Source organism: Triplophysa dalaica, chromosome 21 (assembly GCF_015846415.1).
Source record: "Triplophysa dalaica isolate WHDGS20190420 chromosome 21, ASM1584641v1, whole genome shotgun sequence".
Taxonomy (NCBI): domain Eukaryota; kingdom Metazoa; phylum Chordata; class Actinopteri; order Cypriniformes; family Nemacheilidae; genus Triplophysa; species Triplophysa dalaica.
In genome coordinates, this window is record NC_079562.1 from 8,519,593 (window position 1) to 8,534,639 (window position 15,047).

Genomic DNA, 15,047 nt, shown 5'->3' on the forward strand with positions numbered 1-15,047 from the left:
CTATTCATTTTATTTCACTCGTTTTTTTTTGCCTCCAAACTTTAATGTCAGGCAACGTTTGACTCATTCGATTTGGCCTCTGGTTTCATCACATACATTATGAAAGGCATGTGATTCAGAGAGAAACGGAGCTGACTCAAAAAACGCTGGTTACGTGTTCAGGAGTGGGATGGAATTTGTAATGCGTCTCGCTCAATATAGCATTACACCAACGGCCCTTAAAAGCAACAGAATGAGATAAAACAACACCAGTGTTATTGCGTTTCTGTGGTTGAAATGCTGTTAGAACCTCAGTTAAAGGTCTAATAATCTTGATTGCACATAGAGTTGGCCATATTGCACTGGGATGACAATGAAAAGACATTGATCATACTTTCACGAGGACTTCAACTTCATAAATGCATTCATGAGGTGCTTGTTACGTATTGAAACGAAAAAGTAATAAAGAAAAGAATTGGATTATTTTAATTGCCTTGATGTAAGAGACTGGCTGACGCTTCCAAGAGCAATAATCTACTCCAGCGCCGAGTGAAGGAGCAACGCCTACTTATTTACAATCACACGTGCACTTCCTTAAAATGAAACAGAGAATATAGCCGCCTGGCCCAAAGTTAACTTCCTGTTTGTGTTTGGTTAAAATGCAGAATTTTATATTTAATTTATATTGATATTTTAGCATGTATAATTTTTGTATTACATTCAATTAAAACTACTCAACCATTACGGATTTTTTTGCGTAGGTCCACTTGAAGTTAAGTTTTGGGCAAATAACGTTTATGTTTTTGCCGATGACACCATCTATATCAGCGCCCGAAAATACTAAATTAAAATGTCACCAAAATTCTGCTGAAATGACACACAAATTTGGAATAAAAAATAATAAAGAATAATGAAGGCCTATGTTAATTTGCGATATAAAGTTTTTACATATTTCTTAACCCAATATTATTTATATAAGTATTATATATATTATAATTTAAATAAATCGATGGACTTTATTATAACACAAAATGTGCTTTTAGATGATAAGAAATACATACAGAGAAATGCAAAAATGCCTTTGAGAATCAACACTCAAACTGTAAATGGATAAAAATATATATCCGGCATTTTAATGCATTTGAATTTGTATGTTTTTCACATTTGAGTTGCATGTAACAAACAGGCCCTGAGGTGTTTGTGACCAGAATCTCCACATAAAACCTATAACTTGACATATACCATATTTTGAGCTCATGCAACAAGTGGGTAAAAGGGGGCAGTCACCGAATTTTCCATAACCATAAAACTTTATGTATTTTTAAAAACCTTTGAAAAAAAGTATCATGCAAAACCAGAAATAGGTCACACCACAGAAAATGCCTGACACTATTAAAATGACTCAGCAAGCGCGGATATGACTTTCCACTGTTTTTCGCCCCCTGTCCTGTCTGATATGCTAAATAAAGTTTAAAACCCCTGTGTGTTCTGGTGAGACTTGCAGTTATTTCAGATACGTGTCTGTGAAATTCAAGTGGAAGAAACACGTTGCGTTGAGAAAGTTTGAGAAAATCGCTGAGGTAAGCGCTGTGTTGTCTGCTGGAAGATTAAGTAATCGTCCAGCTAAAGTTTCTTCTAAACGGAGTCTTTCTATGCAGCAAAATGAGAAGTTAATCAATTAGGTAATTATGTGACACATTTCTTATACGTGATACGGACTATGCAAGTTTCGGAAATTTCCCAAAGCCTAAGAGGCAACTGTGAGGAAATAAACAATGAATAAAACTCAGTAGCCTTACAGTTACGAGTCTGAGCTGCACAGACAATCAACAAGCTCACAATTTATCTGTTTGTGCAATAAATGATAAAGATCTGCTGGCCTTCACCTTGCCATTAGTGTTCTGACACATGCAAATAACATCTGCAAAATGCAACTAACTGATTAACAAACTAAATGCCACCGTTTAAGGGTAAACAGAACTGAGATAATAAACTAGCCTAGCATTTGTTTCCTCGCACCTATCCCTACCCACCACATGGTAAACACCAGTTTCAACCCACTCACAAGATTACTGTGCAAATGACAACAGCTGTGTTTACTGAGAAGACATTGTGGGTACACATATAGGAGAAGAAAGGGAACGTATAGAACCTTACTGTAAAACCTTACAGTAAAATGAAACAACAAAATCCAACCCCAGTTTCTGATACACATATACTGACAAACAAGCTTTGAACTTAGAAGTTTTGAACCCAAGACATTCAAAGCAAGAAGCTTTACCTCTAAACCACAAGCCAACTCATCTCTTAGTATGATGTGCCCTGAAAACCTAGAATTGCCCTGGTGAACTGTATATGTGAGCTGACATGTGCTTTTGTTCATTTCAGGCTGCATAAATGATCTCCAGACTAGAGCTTTCATGCTACATGAATGTTCACATCATACACATTAACAATTAGGGTGAGGTGCTATAGTGACTTGTAGGCTGTGGGCACCTATGTTTAGATCTGACACGTATGTGTCTGATCTATCACTGTGTCAGCCAGCTTGGATTACAAGTCATGACTGTATCATCAACAGCAAGTGCTCAGAGAAAAACAGATATGTCACATACAGACTTAGTGGACATATTCTTAGAGACAAGCAGACAGACAAGACCTAGTAAGCTAAATTTGAAGGCACACAAAATGAAGTGGAAAGGGAACTGTACTTTTTATTAAAACTTACTTAAGGGGAACACGTTTCCCCACCACAAAGACTTTAATCAAGAAAAATAAGACGAACTTCCACGGCTACTATGAAAAACTCCAGCATGTTAAATCCTAAATGACATAGGTAAAACAGGAAAACTGAACCATGACCTACTAACTGAAACATTGTGCAACATACATGAAAGCTGTTAATGTGTATATTTAATGTTACTATGCTTTGACAATGTATAGCATCTGTTTTAACCATACCAATAAAGCTATTTGGATCTTGAGAGGGGGGCTGGGGTACATGAGCGAAAGCCCAGACCCAGACGGAAGCATTCAATTCATTCAGGTCTGAGAACAGCTGTTGCCAAAATAGTTTAATGATTAAGAGACCAAAGGCTTAAAAGGACCAAATCATCCAGCGCTTCAAAATCAGCTGGTGCTTACAGTCAACAGATGGCACAGAACAGGCTATATAAACCTTGGTGATGTCATTGTTAATAGGACTGTTTATTTTAGTCAATGTTATTGTGACGTTTCACAAGATTTTCTAAGGATTCTGGAGTGAAGCTAAAAGAAACCACTCTGAGTGGACATGCAAATGTCTTTTAAGGTGCTTCTGTTTGAATTACAAGTTAGCGTGTTGATAAAAAGAATCACGCCTTAATGTTAACAAGCTTACATAAGATCCTGTTTAGGAATTATTCCACACCTCAATGGAAAGTTTGACGAAATAGATGATCCTAGCATAACAGAGACAAGAATGTGGATTAAAAAAGTAAGAAAATACAAATGTTCCCATAATTAAGAAGAAAACCTCATTCATCTTTTAGGTGCTCCATTAATGACCCATTAAGAGTTGAATACAGTCAATACACACACAACACACTTTGAAGCTTTGAAATTAGATAGGCCTGTTGGGCCCGACTAGTGAACGCTTAACTGCTGGAAATGAAAAGATTTACCACTAAAGACAGGGTGAAGCTGTTTACAGAGGACCCCAATGGAAACTTATTAAAGCAAAATTCATGTGATCTCCAGAGTAAAACGTCAATTAAAAGGCCTTTGAACTTGAATGATCACTTCACAACAATACTTGGTATTACAAAACTTTTGTTTCAGAATAATTTTATGTTTTTTTTCAAAGCAATATAAAAAACACAGTAAAACAGGAGCGCAAAGCCATTCAATATGCATTAAAGGCTCTGAGTAACTTGTTTATGTAAAGGCCTCTCACGGCTGAGGAATTCAGACATCCACAATCTTTCAAAAACACTGTGGTTGATCCAGAGTAAGGCTTAAAAAAGGAAATAACCTGCTGACTACTCTCTCTCTCTCTCTCTCTCTTTCTCTCTGTCTGTCCACAGCACATGTGATGACAGTTTTGTTGAAAGAGTCAAAAGTGTGGTATGACACAATCTTCCAGAAATGTTTTTATTCACAAACAATGCCAGAAACTGCCTAGTTTACACTAGGTCAAAGAAAAAAGTCATTTACCGCTCCTCTCTGTGATATAATTGTTATGCTGATGGGAGAGTATTTTGGTAGTATTGGCGAGAAATAAAATGAGAGTAATCATCACCCACCCGTCAATTCTCAAGCCATTAAAGCTTTACATAGAACTGTAAACAACAATTTCTTTGTTTGTTGTGATGGCGAGAATTTGGTGTGACTTTCTGCCATGTTTTTTTTTCAATGGAAAACTAAATCTTATTTAGCTCATTTTATAGCCCTGTTAAGCGATCTTAAATAAAACAGATATTATTATTATATACTTAGTATACTTATATTATAACTATTACATTATTAGTGTTATCATCCACTTAAAGGGACAGTTCACACAAAAATAAAAAATCTGTCATCATATACTCAACATTTGAATGTCCCAAATCTGTATAAATTTCTATTTATAGCCATTTGGAAGAATGCTTGTAACCAAACAGTTCTTGGCAACCCTGACTATACCATACAAGGGGAAATTAAGTGCCCCAGAACGGTTTGCTTTGCTATATTCTTTAAAATATCTTCTTTAGTGTTCATCAGAACAACATTTTTTTCCTACGATGGTAGTCAAAGCATGCATGTTTTAACAACATAAATGAAAAGTTTTTTTTCGTATGAGAATGCTTCTGCTCCTACCCTTCTAAAAAAAGGACAATTGCACAAAACAACTAGCAAAGATATACAAATAAAGTTTACATAGTCTCTTTTAAGTGTTTCTGTTATGCTAATGGTATTGCTGCTAACAAGATTACTCTGTTTGTTACGGAAGTGGCAGTGCAAGTCCTCTAGAGAGACATCTGTGAGTTTATAACCCACTCGATCACACAGCTAATCCAATTAGACATTGATATACAAGTCTGTACCTCTTCGTAAACTAGGCTAGTTAGGTTACACATGTACATCTGTGTGAGAGACAGATATAGGCTCAAAAAAAAGAACAGCGTGTCTTTTTTGACATGCTATCATCAAATGAGCCTTGTTCTCAGAAGGCTGTCATTAGCTGGTGAAAACAGATGGGAGGATATTCACAACTTCCTGATCACACTGGACCAGTCCCTCCATGGTGGTAAACCACCATTAATGTCGAGGATGAGACAGAGCCTTTGTGAGGACATTGCTTGTTCCCATGGTGACAACACTGTATGTCTCAATCTAGAATGTGTGACATCTGCGGACGCAGACAGAAAGATTTCTTGGAAATGGAATCATCCTCACAATTCCCTCTCTGCTAACATGTAGAGAAATTGTATTGTACTTTTAGATGAAGATATAAAATATTAAAGAAGCATTATACTGTATATACTTCTGATACACAATTTATATATCACATCTCTATATGTTCATATTAGCACACCAACATTCAGCATTTTCAACAACTACATCTGGTCTCCAAGGGACACCGGAGTGGAACGATAACATGCACTGTGCAGCAGAAATGTTTCCATTTTAAGGAGTGGTTGGTCACCCACTCAGGACTGTGATGGTGGAACAGCCCAGGAAACCTCTTTCCACCCACACACTAATGCATGAAACCTCTGACTCAACTTGAAACCATGAGAGCTGTGGAGGCATCCTGTCGACTGACTGGTGCACTCTTTCTTAGGTTACACTGTCTGTCACTTCAACCTGCTCACTGTAGGTCACTGCAGTCTGGAATATAATAGTAGCCAGGCAGTGGCGAGGATTAGTGTGATGAAATCCAAAATGCACTATACAAGTTAAATAATCTTTTTGTCATTTACACAATTGCATGCATGCTACATGGTACATTAATGTGTTTTTAACTAAATGCACATGTACGTCTACATTATATGAGAAACAAATTAAGAGTTTGGTTCCAAAATGAGATAACTCTGTTTTTTTATTTATTCAAAAATCATGTTTATTATTATGGTATCATGTATTTATTGTGTTTTATTGCTTTAGTTAACTTGTTATTATGGCTTAAAACAAACCAAACACAGTTTGATTGATATTAATTGGGATGCACAGTAAAAAACAGAAGTGTTTACAAATTATAATGTAATGTAATACAATATTCTTTGTGTGATGTTTATTGGATGTGTGACATAAAATGCCTTTTAGGGTTTCTTTTATAGCGACTGATAAGCTCTTGATGTTTAGTCTATTTCTATACCTGCACGTAGACATGATACACAATGTGCAACGCCAACATTGCTATTGAGTTATACACAGGGGTGGGGCATTTGTCTACACAACGGCATAAAGCACAAACCTAACGTGTATATCGACATATTTCGCTTTTCTTTACATGCCATATATCGCATTGATGTATTGCCCCAGACACCGAACACAATACCTGTCGTTGAATGCGGACGTTCTTGTGGACGAGCGGTATTATTGGACACTTAAACATTTAGGCTAACGATATTATGTTTACTGTACCAAGTTTGCGACAAAACTTCATTTCGCGTGAAGCTTTGTGTTTGTGTGCAAACTTCAACAGTAGCGCATACTGTTGCGAAGCCCCGTACTGGATGTCGTCAGACCCGGGGGGCGGAGCCAGGATGTCGCAATCTTACCAAGAACAGCATCATCGTCAGGCTGGTGTAACACACTGAGCATATTAGACGTGCCTAGCCAAATTGTGACTTTACAGTCGGACGGACAGGCTAGGGGGCCACGTCTGATTTGTGATCTTCCTATTAAGGGACCCTAATTTAAATTCACAGGATTAAGCAGCAACAAAAGATCAACCGACGGACTACTTTTGGCTTGTTTCTTTCATTTCTCCGCTGACAGAAAGTCGGACGCGTCATCCAGTTAAACTTTCTTTGGACAATTTCTCAACCTGTTTAATCTTAATTTACAGTTACGCAGCATATTTCTTCTTTTGTATTTTTTTCGGACCACGTCGCGGACGAATCTAAACTTTATCTTCGATCGGTGAACCCATAGTTGAAATAAAAGCTAATAAGTAATATTGTCCATGCAGGACGCGTTCATTCAGCGGGAATAAGGAACAAAGACATTCGTGCCAACAACAGAAGCGCTCTCCGGTGTTGCCTCCAGACTCGGATCATTTTGCGCACTGATGAAAAGAGGACAAAAAGACAAAGTTTACCACCGATAGACGTCAATCGTGCATTATATGCAATTTATGCAAAACACTTTGTTTTGAAGTCAAAGAGCTTGAATACAAACTACTGTATACACGTCATTACAAAGTGACTCGTTTCATTTTTTCCAGGGCAAAGTATTTTTCTTTTGCCGAGATTTAGGTTAACTACACTTTACAATTTCCTCGTCATCGTTTCATCAGATTGAGCGTTTTTCATCTTTGGACATGTTCTCTGCCAAGTAGAAGTGCAAAGAAGTGAGTGCGCCCGTAGTTTCATTGTTCTGTTTTGGAGAGGAGCGGGTTCTTTGTCTACAGCAGCGAGGTAAGGCGATCACCTAACCCTTTGACTTACTGTCACACTAACCTCCAAAAAAAGCACTGCTTGCTATTTAAACAAGAGTCCGGATGATTTGTGTCAATAATTGATCCACTTTCTCATTTTAAAGATTGAGAAATAGTTTGGTGGTTAAACTTTAGAGGGAAAGTGATGGTGCAACTCCTGGTACCTCAGTTGTAACTTTGTCTAGGCGCATTTCACGTCGTATTTATAAACCGCACAAAAGCGAGGTATAAGAGAATAACATACTTTTGTATACAAATAAGTTGATATGTGTATAAGATAGTATGATGTGGAAGAAACTGAGCTACGTCATGGAATGACGTGCACTTGAATGTGTAATAACTTTAACAGTCTGTGACTCATAGGCGCCGAGCAGCATGTCGAAAGCCAGCAGCAACTTGAGTCAGTCTGTTCGAGTCAATGCTTTTCCTCACACAGTCATTCAGTCATCTTAAATTACACAACATTAATAAAGCTCCCTTCCTAGTGTGGTATCAATCCACGGTTACTGTGCGTCTCATCGGAGTGTGTTGTCAGGTGCAACACTCCTGCGATTTATTTGCAAGTCTGCTTGCTTCTGTGCATCAATTTGAATTCTTCTCAAATGACCACGTACGGTGTAAGTCACAAGGTCACGAACAACTCTTTTGTCTTTGTCACAGATGAGTATGAACTTGTCATCTCCTTCACCACTGCGACTGAAGCGAGTAGACTTCGAGGATGCTCACAATACAGATACCTTCAAATGCAAGCGCCGCAGACTAAGCCAGCCCCCTTCCCCGGGTCTAGCACCCTGTCTTCGACCCCTGTCCCAGAGCCAGGAACAACCAGGGTCAGAAAAGCACAACGTGTCTCGAATCGGAGCCTACGTACTGCTGGAGGCATTAGAAGGAACACAAACATTCAGAGCAGTTCACCAGGTTACCGAACAAGAGTACACATGCAAGGTGAGCATTAAATATATGTTTTATTAATACAGATCAACTAGCATGTATTACAGGGGTTCAATAACCAATTCCGGATGTTTCCAACAGGTGTTTTCAATGAAGAAGTATCACGAGTTCATCGCACCTTACACGCGGCTGCTGCCACACGACAACATTTGTAAGATCGCCGAGGTGGTTCTGGGGGAGAGCAACGTGTACATATTCTTTGAGCGTAACTATGGAGACATGCACTCGTACGTGCGCAGCTGCAAGCGGCTACAGGAGGAGGAAGCCGTGCGGCTGTTCAGCCAGATGGGAGCCGCGGTCGCCCACTGTCATGAAAACGGCGTCGTTTTACGAGATCTCAAACTGCGGAAGTTTGTTTTCACCAATTCACAGAGGTCAGTCACTCAAAGTCAACATTAATTTGTTTTCCGGGTTGTGGGTATTTTACTGCAATGACATTATGGTGATTTTGGATGACTTGGATAGGTGTAACCGGGTCTCACTCATCGATATTTTAAATGCATAGTGACTGATAGATGTTGTCTTTGCTTTCCCAGAACAAAGCTGGTCTTACAAAACTTGGAGGATTCCTGTCTACTTAACGGCAACGATGACTCGCTGACCGACAAACACGGCTGCCCGGCTTACGTCGGTCCGGAGATCTTAAACTCGCGACATTCATACTCAGGGAAAGCTGCCGACGTGTGGAGCCTCGGTGTTGTTCTGTACACCATGTTAGTTGGACGTTACCCATTTCAAGATGTGGAGCCCACGGCACTGTTCAGCAAGATACGCAAGGGTGCGTTCACCATACCAGAAACTCTTTCGCCCAGGGCGAAGTCTTTGGTGTGTTGCATGTTGAGGAAATCTCCCTCTGAGCGTCTAGAGGCTGGAGATATACTTTTGCATCCTTGGCTGCACTGTAATAACAACATAACCCTCAGCCAGCACTCCAGCACCAGGCACTCAACAGATCAGGTGGTCCCTGATTTTGAACCGAGTGAGAATGAGGATTGTTAGTAATTCCAAAAGGAGGATTAGATTTATTTGTTCCTGTTTGCCTCCCTAACCGGAGGAGTGGACTCTACAGAGAGATTGCCTCATAAGGTATTCAGAGACTTCAAGGGCATCAAGTAGTGAGGCAGATTCATGGCAGGCATAGCAAAGAAATGCTGAGCTGTTCGGAACTGTAGAAAGAATGAGCTTGTGGTCACTTACAGACATAAAGACGTAGCTGTGTTTTGTTGCCTTTGATAATACCCATCAGTTGTTGTCACACGGTGGGTGAAAGCAAAATTTGATGGGTTGCTGTACAAAAGCTACTGGCAAAAACTTTCCTATAGTGGACTCGACCAGAATGAACACAATGAGGCTTGTGCACACTTTCGATTCAACAGTATTGTCAGTGCATGGATTTCATCCATCGTATACCATGATGTGGAAGCAAATTTGTTTTGTAATTTAAAGTCTGATACCTCAAGCTTAAATCCTGGGATACTTGATTGATGCACACTTCGTGCCTTTATGTACTGTTTACATTTTTTTTTTTTGCAGTGGAAAATTCTGATACGACTATTTAAAGTGCCTTTTTCCAGTAAAACATCTGTTGTTGTTGGATTTGTTGAAGTACCAAAGATTTGAGTTTTCCCCTGTCTGCATGTGTGTGGATCTGCAACGGGTTAGCACAAGTGCTCATGTTTCCTTTTCATGTGAAGAAAGGGGTGTTTTTTTTCCACCACTTCGATTGATTCTCTTGTAAATGTCTCTTCATCTGTTAAACGGTGTATTTGTGGAGAAGAGCAGGTTTGACCCTGAAGGGATGTGGAGGACAAGTTGACATGCACCACAGGAAATGTCCATGTAATGGTTTAGCAGTGTGCCTGTCGAGCAAAACAAAGGCTTTACATACCTTATCGTATTGCCTGCATGCAATGACCCTTTTTTGTTTAAGTACTTGTCAGTTTGTAGATATCTTTTGTTACTAACGAGAAGTGGACACTACATTTGTTGTTTCAAAGGTTGTTGCACCTAAAAAATAAAAGTATTTTGTTGTTGCCAGTACAAATAAAAAGAAAATCGAACAGTACGGCTTGTTTTATGACTCATTGTGGTTTAGATGATCATTGCACCATGCACTAGTCATATACCGGGCGAGCCGGTAGTTAAAGGATGTAAATGGAGAAAAATTCAATTTTGACATTCAGAATAAACAGACATTGTTTAAAAGCAAGTAAAAAAAAGCAGTCGGCAAACATTAAGTCAGTAGATGTTTATTTAACAGCATTTCGAAAAATAATGAAAAGGCTTTGTAAATGATCAAGAATTTAAGCTGCCAAGAAAATGTGTATGCATTGATAGAATTAATACGCAACTGGCATCTTTTAGTGATGAAACCATGTAGAAATCGGTTTAAAGAAAAAACACTAGAGACCGTCTTTCTTTTTATGTCTCTCCGCTCATATCCTGTTCTTATACCGATACATGCACAACTCTACTACAAACAAAGGCGTCAAAAATGACAAACATTGATGCATCTCAGTCAAGTCTAAAACACAAGGAATTAAGAGTAATTTCACCAAGTCTTTCACATATGGCGATGTTTAGCGTGACAGGAGATTTCTGACATTTTTGTAACAAAATGTACTTCGGGAATGTAAAACCTTATTTCTAGATAATTCAATCACTTCAAATATCTTCAGCCGAACTTTGTGACAGAGGCAACAAAATATGATTTTAGACAATGATCCAATGACACAAACAGGTCTTAGTGAAAGAAAGCAGTTACAATGTTTACTTCACTTTATACAGATCACAAATAAAATCAATGACAATGGAAATAAAAACCAGTTACAACGATAAAGACCATACAAAACTTAAAAAATAGCTCCACCATGTCCATAAAGATAAAATTGACTAACTTACCCGTCACTTTTCTTAATATTTTTGGGACAAAACTTAAAATAGGGAGCTAATCTACAATAACAGATTGTAGCAAGTCCAACTAACTTTCTCTCAGTTAATCTTTGCTGTTTATACCTTAAACATGTTTTGTTTCAAGTCTTTCTATACTTTGCATTGAAATTGTCTCTGTTTAAAATGAGTATTAAGTGTGGCTGTGAGGTGAGCGGATATCAATGAAAATTCAATAAATCAAATGTATATATGTGAACTATGAAACGTATCTCCCTTAATTTCCTTTCCCGTTTATACTTCAAATGCCTCTTTACTGAACACATCTGTGAAAAGTAAAATCCTGAAACATGGCAGAATAATGAAATGTTGAAAGGTGCCACCTAGTGGAAATACTTTTATGTGTGCCTTTTATGAAGCTTGAAAAAGAAGGGAAAGAGATAGAAACTAGACTCTGTACTTCAAACTGCATTTAAAAAAATTAGAGATTTAAAAAATATCACATCAGTTTTGTTTCCTCATAGGCCAGCGCAGAAAATGTCATTGGAAAGTCCTAATGAATCTTTTTGTGAAGTACACACAAAATAGCTATGTGATAAACAGTAATAGTTAAAGTGCAATGAGTAGTACAAATCTCTCATTTCTAACAAAAAACAACAATATAAAAATAAACACAGCAGATGAAAATAATAGGGATTAAAACTCAGGCAAGAAGATGCTGGCTTCAGGGGACAGGACTGAGGGATCCCATTATCAGGCACACAGAGCACCATACCTGTGGAAAAATCCATCAACACCGCTAAGAACACAAGCTCATGCATATCAGATCGGTAGTATCAGAATAGTGTTGTATGCAATTACTCGGGCAAGGGTAAAAAAAAAATACTTTTGGATATCACTAGCAAATAAATTGTAACCATGCAGTTAATCCTCCAAATAGTCTCTCGGATCTTAAAGGAACAGATCACCCAAAAATTAATAGTGCTTTAATGTCCTGTTTAAGTCTCCATTAAATGTATATGTGTGAAACCTGTGTTCAACAGAAGGAAGTTATACGGGTATTATTAAAATACAAGTAAATGAATAAATGGATGAAGTGTTCCCATAAAGATGATTTTTCACCTCTCCTCATCCATGTTCTCCTCTTCCTCATAGCTGCCCTCATCCAGCTCCAGATCAAGTTCGGTGCCGATACCAGAATCTCGTGGAGCCATGAAAAGACTACAAACCACAATGTGTCAAAAATACAGTCATTAGTGGATTACAATAATGAAATTTCAAACTTTAACAATCATATGTTAACTCAGATGCACACCTGACAGAACGACATGTAAAAAACACAATCCTCTTCAGTCTTTTGTTATAAAAGAAGTAATTGAAAGACCACATGTTGCCTTCTTCCCCATAAGGATCTGAATCCAGGTCTGGATTGTAACTGTCACAAAATGCAGAAAACACGTTTACGTACATGATAATGGAGTATTTTATTACTCAAACAAAAACTATTTAAAACATCCGATTTATAATGATTAAAATGCAGTTTAATCTACCTGTATATGTCGCATTCAGCAAGGCAGATCTCGTTGTCTAAAGCTTCCCATAACTGAGGCTGCAGGTGACTATAGGCCTCACCGGCAGCAGGAGACAAACTGCTGTTTACAGCGTTAACCACCTGTAGAAGAAATCTATTATTTTGGGGGGGCTTAACTATCACTTTAAATAGTATTATGAATACATCTGCGTCATATCAGCCATTGGGAGTTACTTGTGTTGACTCCTTTTTCCATTCCATTTCACTATTATTTAAGCAACATATCTACAAAATATCCTCTTACCCAGTTAACACTGGGCTCTTTGCTGAAATCATGTCCTTTGGTGCGACTGAAGTCATAGTCCGGCCGGAAGGACTCATTGAGCGTTGCGATCAGGTAGAAAAGGGTCTTTCTGCTGCACTTGTCTGACAGCGGACCTTCACCCTCATCCAAACTCTGACTCAATCTGAAAACATTTTAACATTTGAATAAATTCGCAGCAAGACGTTTGTGGAGCTCAGACAACTGCATAACACTTATCGGTAGTCAAGAAACACATTTGGACTGACTTGTTGGGACTGATTCCAGAGCTCTGCGGAGGAGACAAGGCTTCCAGGACGTGCGGCTGTCCCTCCTGACAAAACTGCTTAAACATCTGCTTATCATCGCCTGCCATTTTACAGGAATAACTTTCAATTCTAATGGAAACAAATCAATGGACAGAGATGGATTAAAAACATGAAGATGTGAATAGTTGGTGTGACATTAGGAGAATGTGACCAGGAAATTGTGTTCCTCAATTTTTAATGTGCTCTGCGATTGCCAATGAAATGCAAATACGTTTAAAATTAATGCAAAAAGTATTTTTGTGCACTTACCGTCCAATAATCTTGCAGTCACCCGTCTCAATTGTAAGGTGACTATTTACGGCCTCAAAACTTGAGTTCTCCAGGAGCTTCATGGTTTTTTCAAATATTTTGGTTAAGACAGAACTGCAATAAGGCTTTGCTACCGCTAGGTGTCAAACTTTATAATAAACAAACGATAATAAAACCAAACCAATGTTAGTTTTGCGAATATGAGATGTAAAGGAAAATTATTACCACGTAGCTGGTTGCCAATATAAGTTCAATAGCGTTTACTTCGATTTGTCCAACAGAAACTCGTTTAACACCTCCACTCAATATCGAGATCAAATGGCGCGCTATTTCCAAACAATGTAACGTTAAACACAAGCTCCTCTCGAAGAGTTTTACGATCGCGTAAATAATCTTCTCCGGTTGCTTAATGCACTTCTATGTCTAATAAATATATCTTCCTTTTTACTGTGAAATTTCCAATACCTGCCATTAAACAAGCTAAAATTCAAAGGGAAATTATGCATCCCAGCTATTGAATCAGAACTTGGAGAGAATTCCAAGGCTTATAAAAGCCTCAATCCTCGGTGTATGGTTGTATATTTGTGTAGGAGAATAACAAAAACAAGAGCTGAGCGTTTTGTTTTGCAGTTTCCAGACGCAGTAATGCGCAGTTGTGTCCTTCCTGTTTTTACGTGAGAACATAGTAGTGATTAAAGATATAATGCCACCTACTGGCCTGGAGCTTCTCCTCAAAGTTGAACAAGACACAAAGGGAGGATAGTTAACCCGCCAAATTTCCTCACCCTATTGTCATTTCAAACCTGTTTAGCTTTCTTTATTCTGCAGAGCACAAAATATATTTTGAAGAAGGTTGCTAACCTAACAACAGGGTACCCGTATACTTGCACTTGTTTTGGTCCATACACTAGTGAAAAGGTGAATGGGTATCACCATTGTTACCAACATTCTTCAACATATCTCGTATTCTACAGAGAAAAGTAAGTCATACTATATCTATAATCGCAATACACAGCATTTATAGGTTACACATGTTGAAAGAACAATCCTGAAGTTTAATATAATCGATCGTCATCATGTTGATTTTTATTTTCTATGTAAAAACTAATGAATTTAACACTAACTTCGTAACACACTGTTCAATTATATTTTGCTAGCATTAACAGGACACAAAATATCTTGAAAAAATGCATT

At 38.2% G+C, this 15,047-nt stretch overlaps 2 protein-coding genes across 2 annotated transcripts; one reads left to right on the forward strand and one right to left on the reverse strand.

Annotated features, from left to right (window-relative positions):
- The first annotated feature begins 6,513 nt into the window (after nucleotides 1-6,513).
- Nucleotides 6,514-10,619, forward strand: trib3 (tribbles pseudokinase 3). Its single transcript, XM_056734679.1, has 4 exons — nucleotides 6,514-7,583; nucleotides 8,264-8,548; nucleotides 8,636-8,928; nucleotides 9,091-10,619. Exons 2-4 carry the CDS (start codon nucleotides 8,264-8,266, stop codon nucleotides 9,551-9,553), a joined length of 1,041 nt encoding a protein of 346 aa, XP_056590657.1. The 5' UTR covers nucleotides 6,514-7,583; the 3' UTR covers nucleotides 9,554-10,619.
- Nucleotides 10,620-10,787: 168 nt separating this feature from the next.
- maf1a (MAF1 homolog, negative regulator of RNA polymerase III a) lies at nucleotides 10,788-14,533 on the reverse strand. Its single transcript, XM_056734687.1, has 7 exons — nucleotides 13,854-14,533; nucleotides 13,545-13,673; nucleotides 13,279-13,441; nucleotides 12,994-13,115; nucleotides 12,759-12,878; nucleotides 12,566-12,664; nucleotides 10,788-12,218 (listed from the first exon to the last, which is right to left on the reverse strand). The coding sequence occupies exons 1-7, from the start codon at nucleotides 13,934-13,936 to the stop codon at nucleotides 12,197-12,199; spliced, it is 738 nt and encodes a 245-aa protein (XP_056590665.1). The 5' UTR covers nucleotides 13,937-14,533; the 3' UTR covers nucleotides 10,788-12,196.
- Nucleotides 14,534-15,047: the final 514 nt, after the last annotated feature.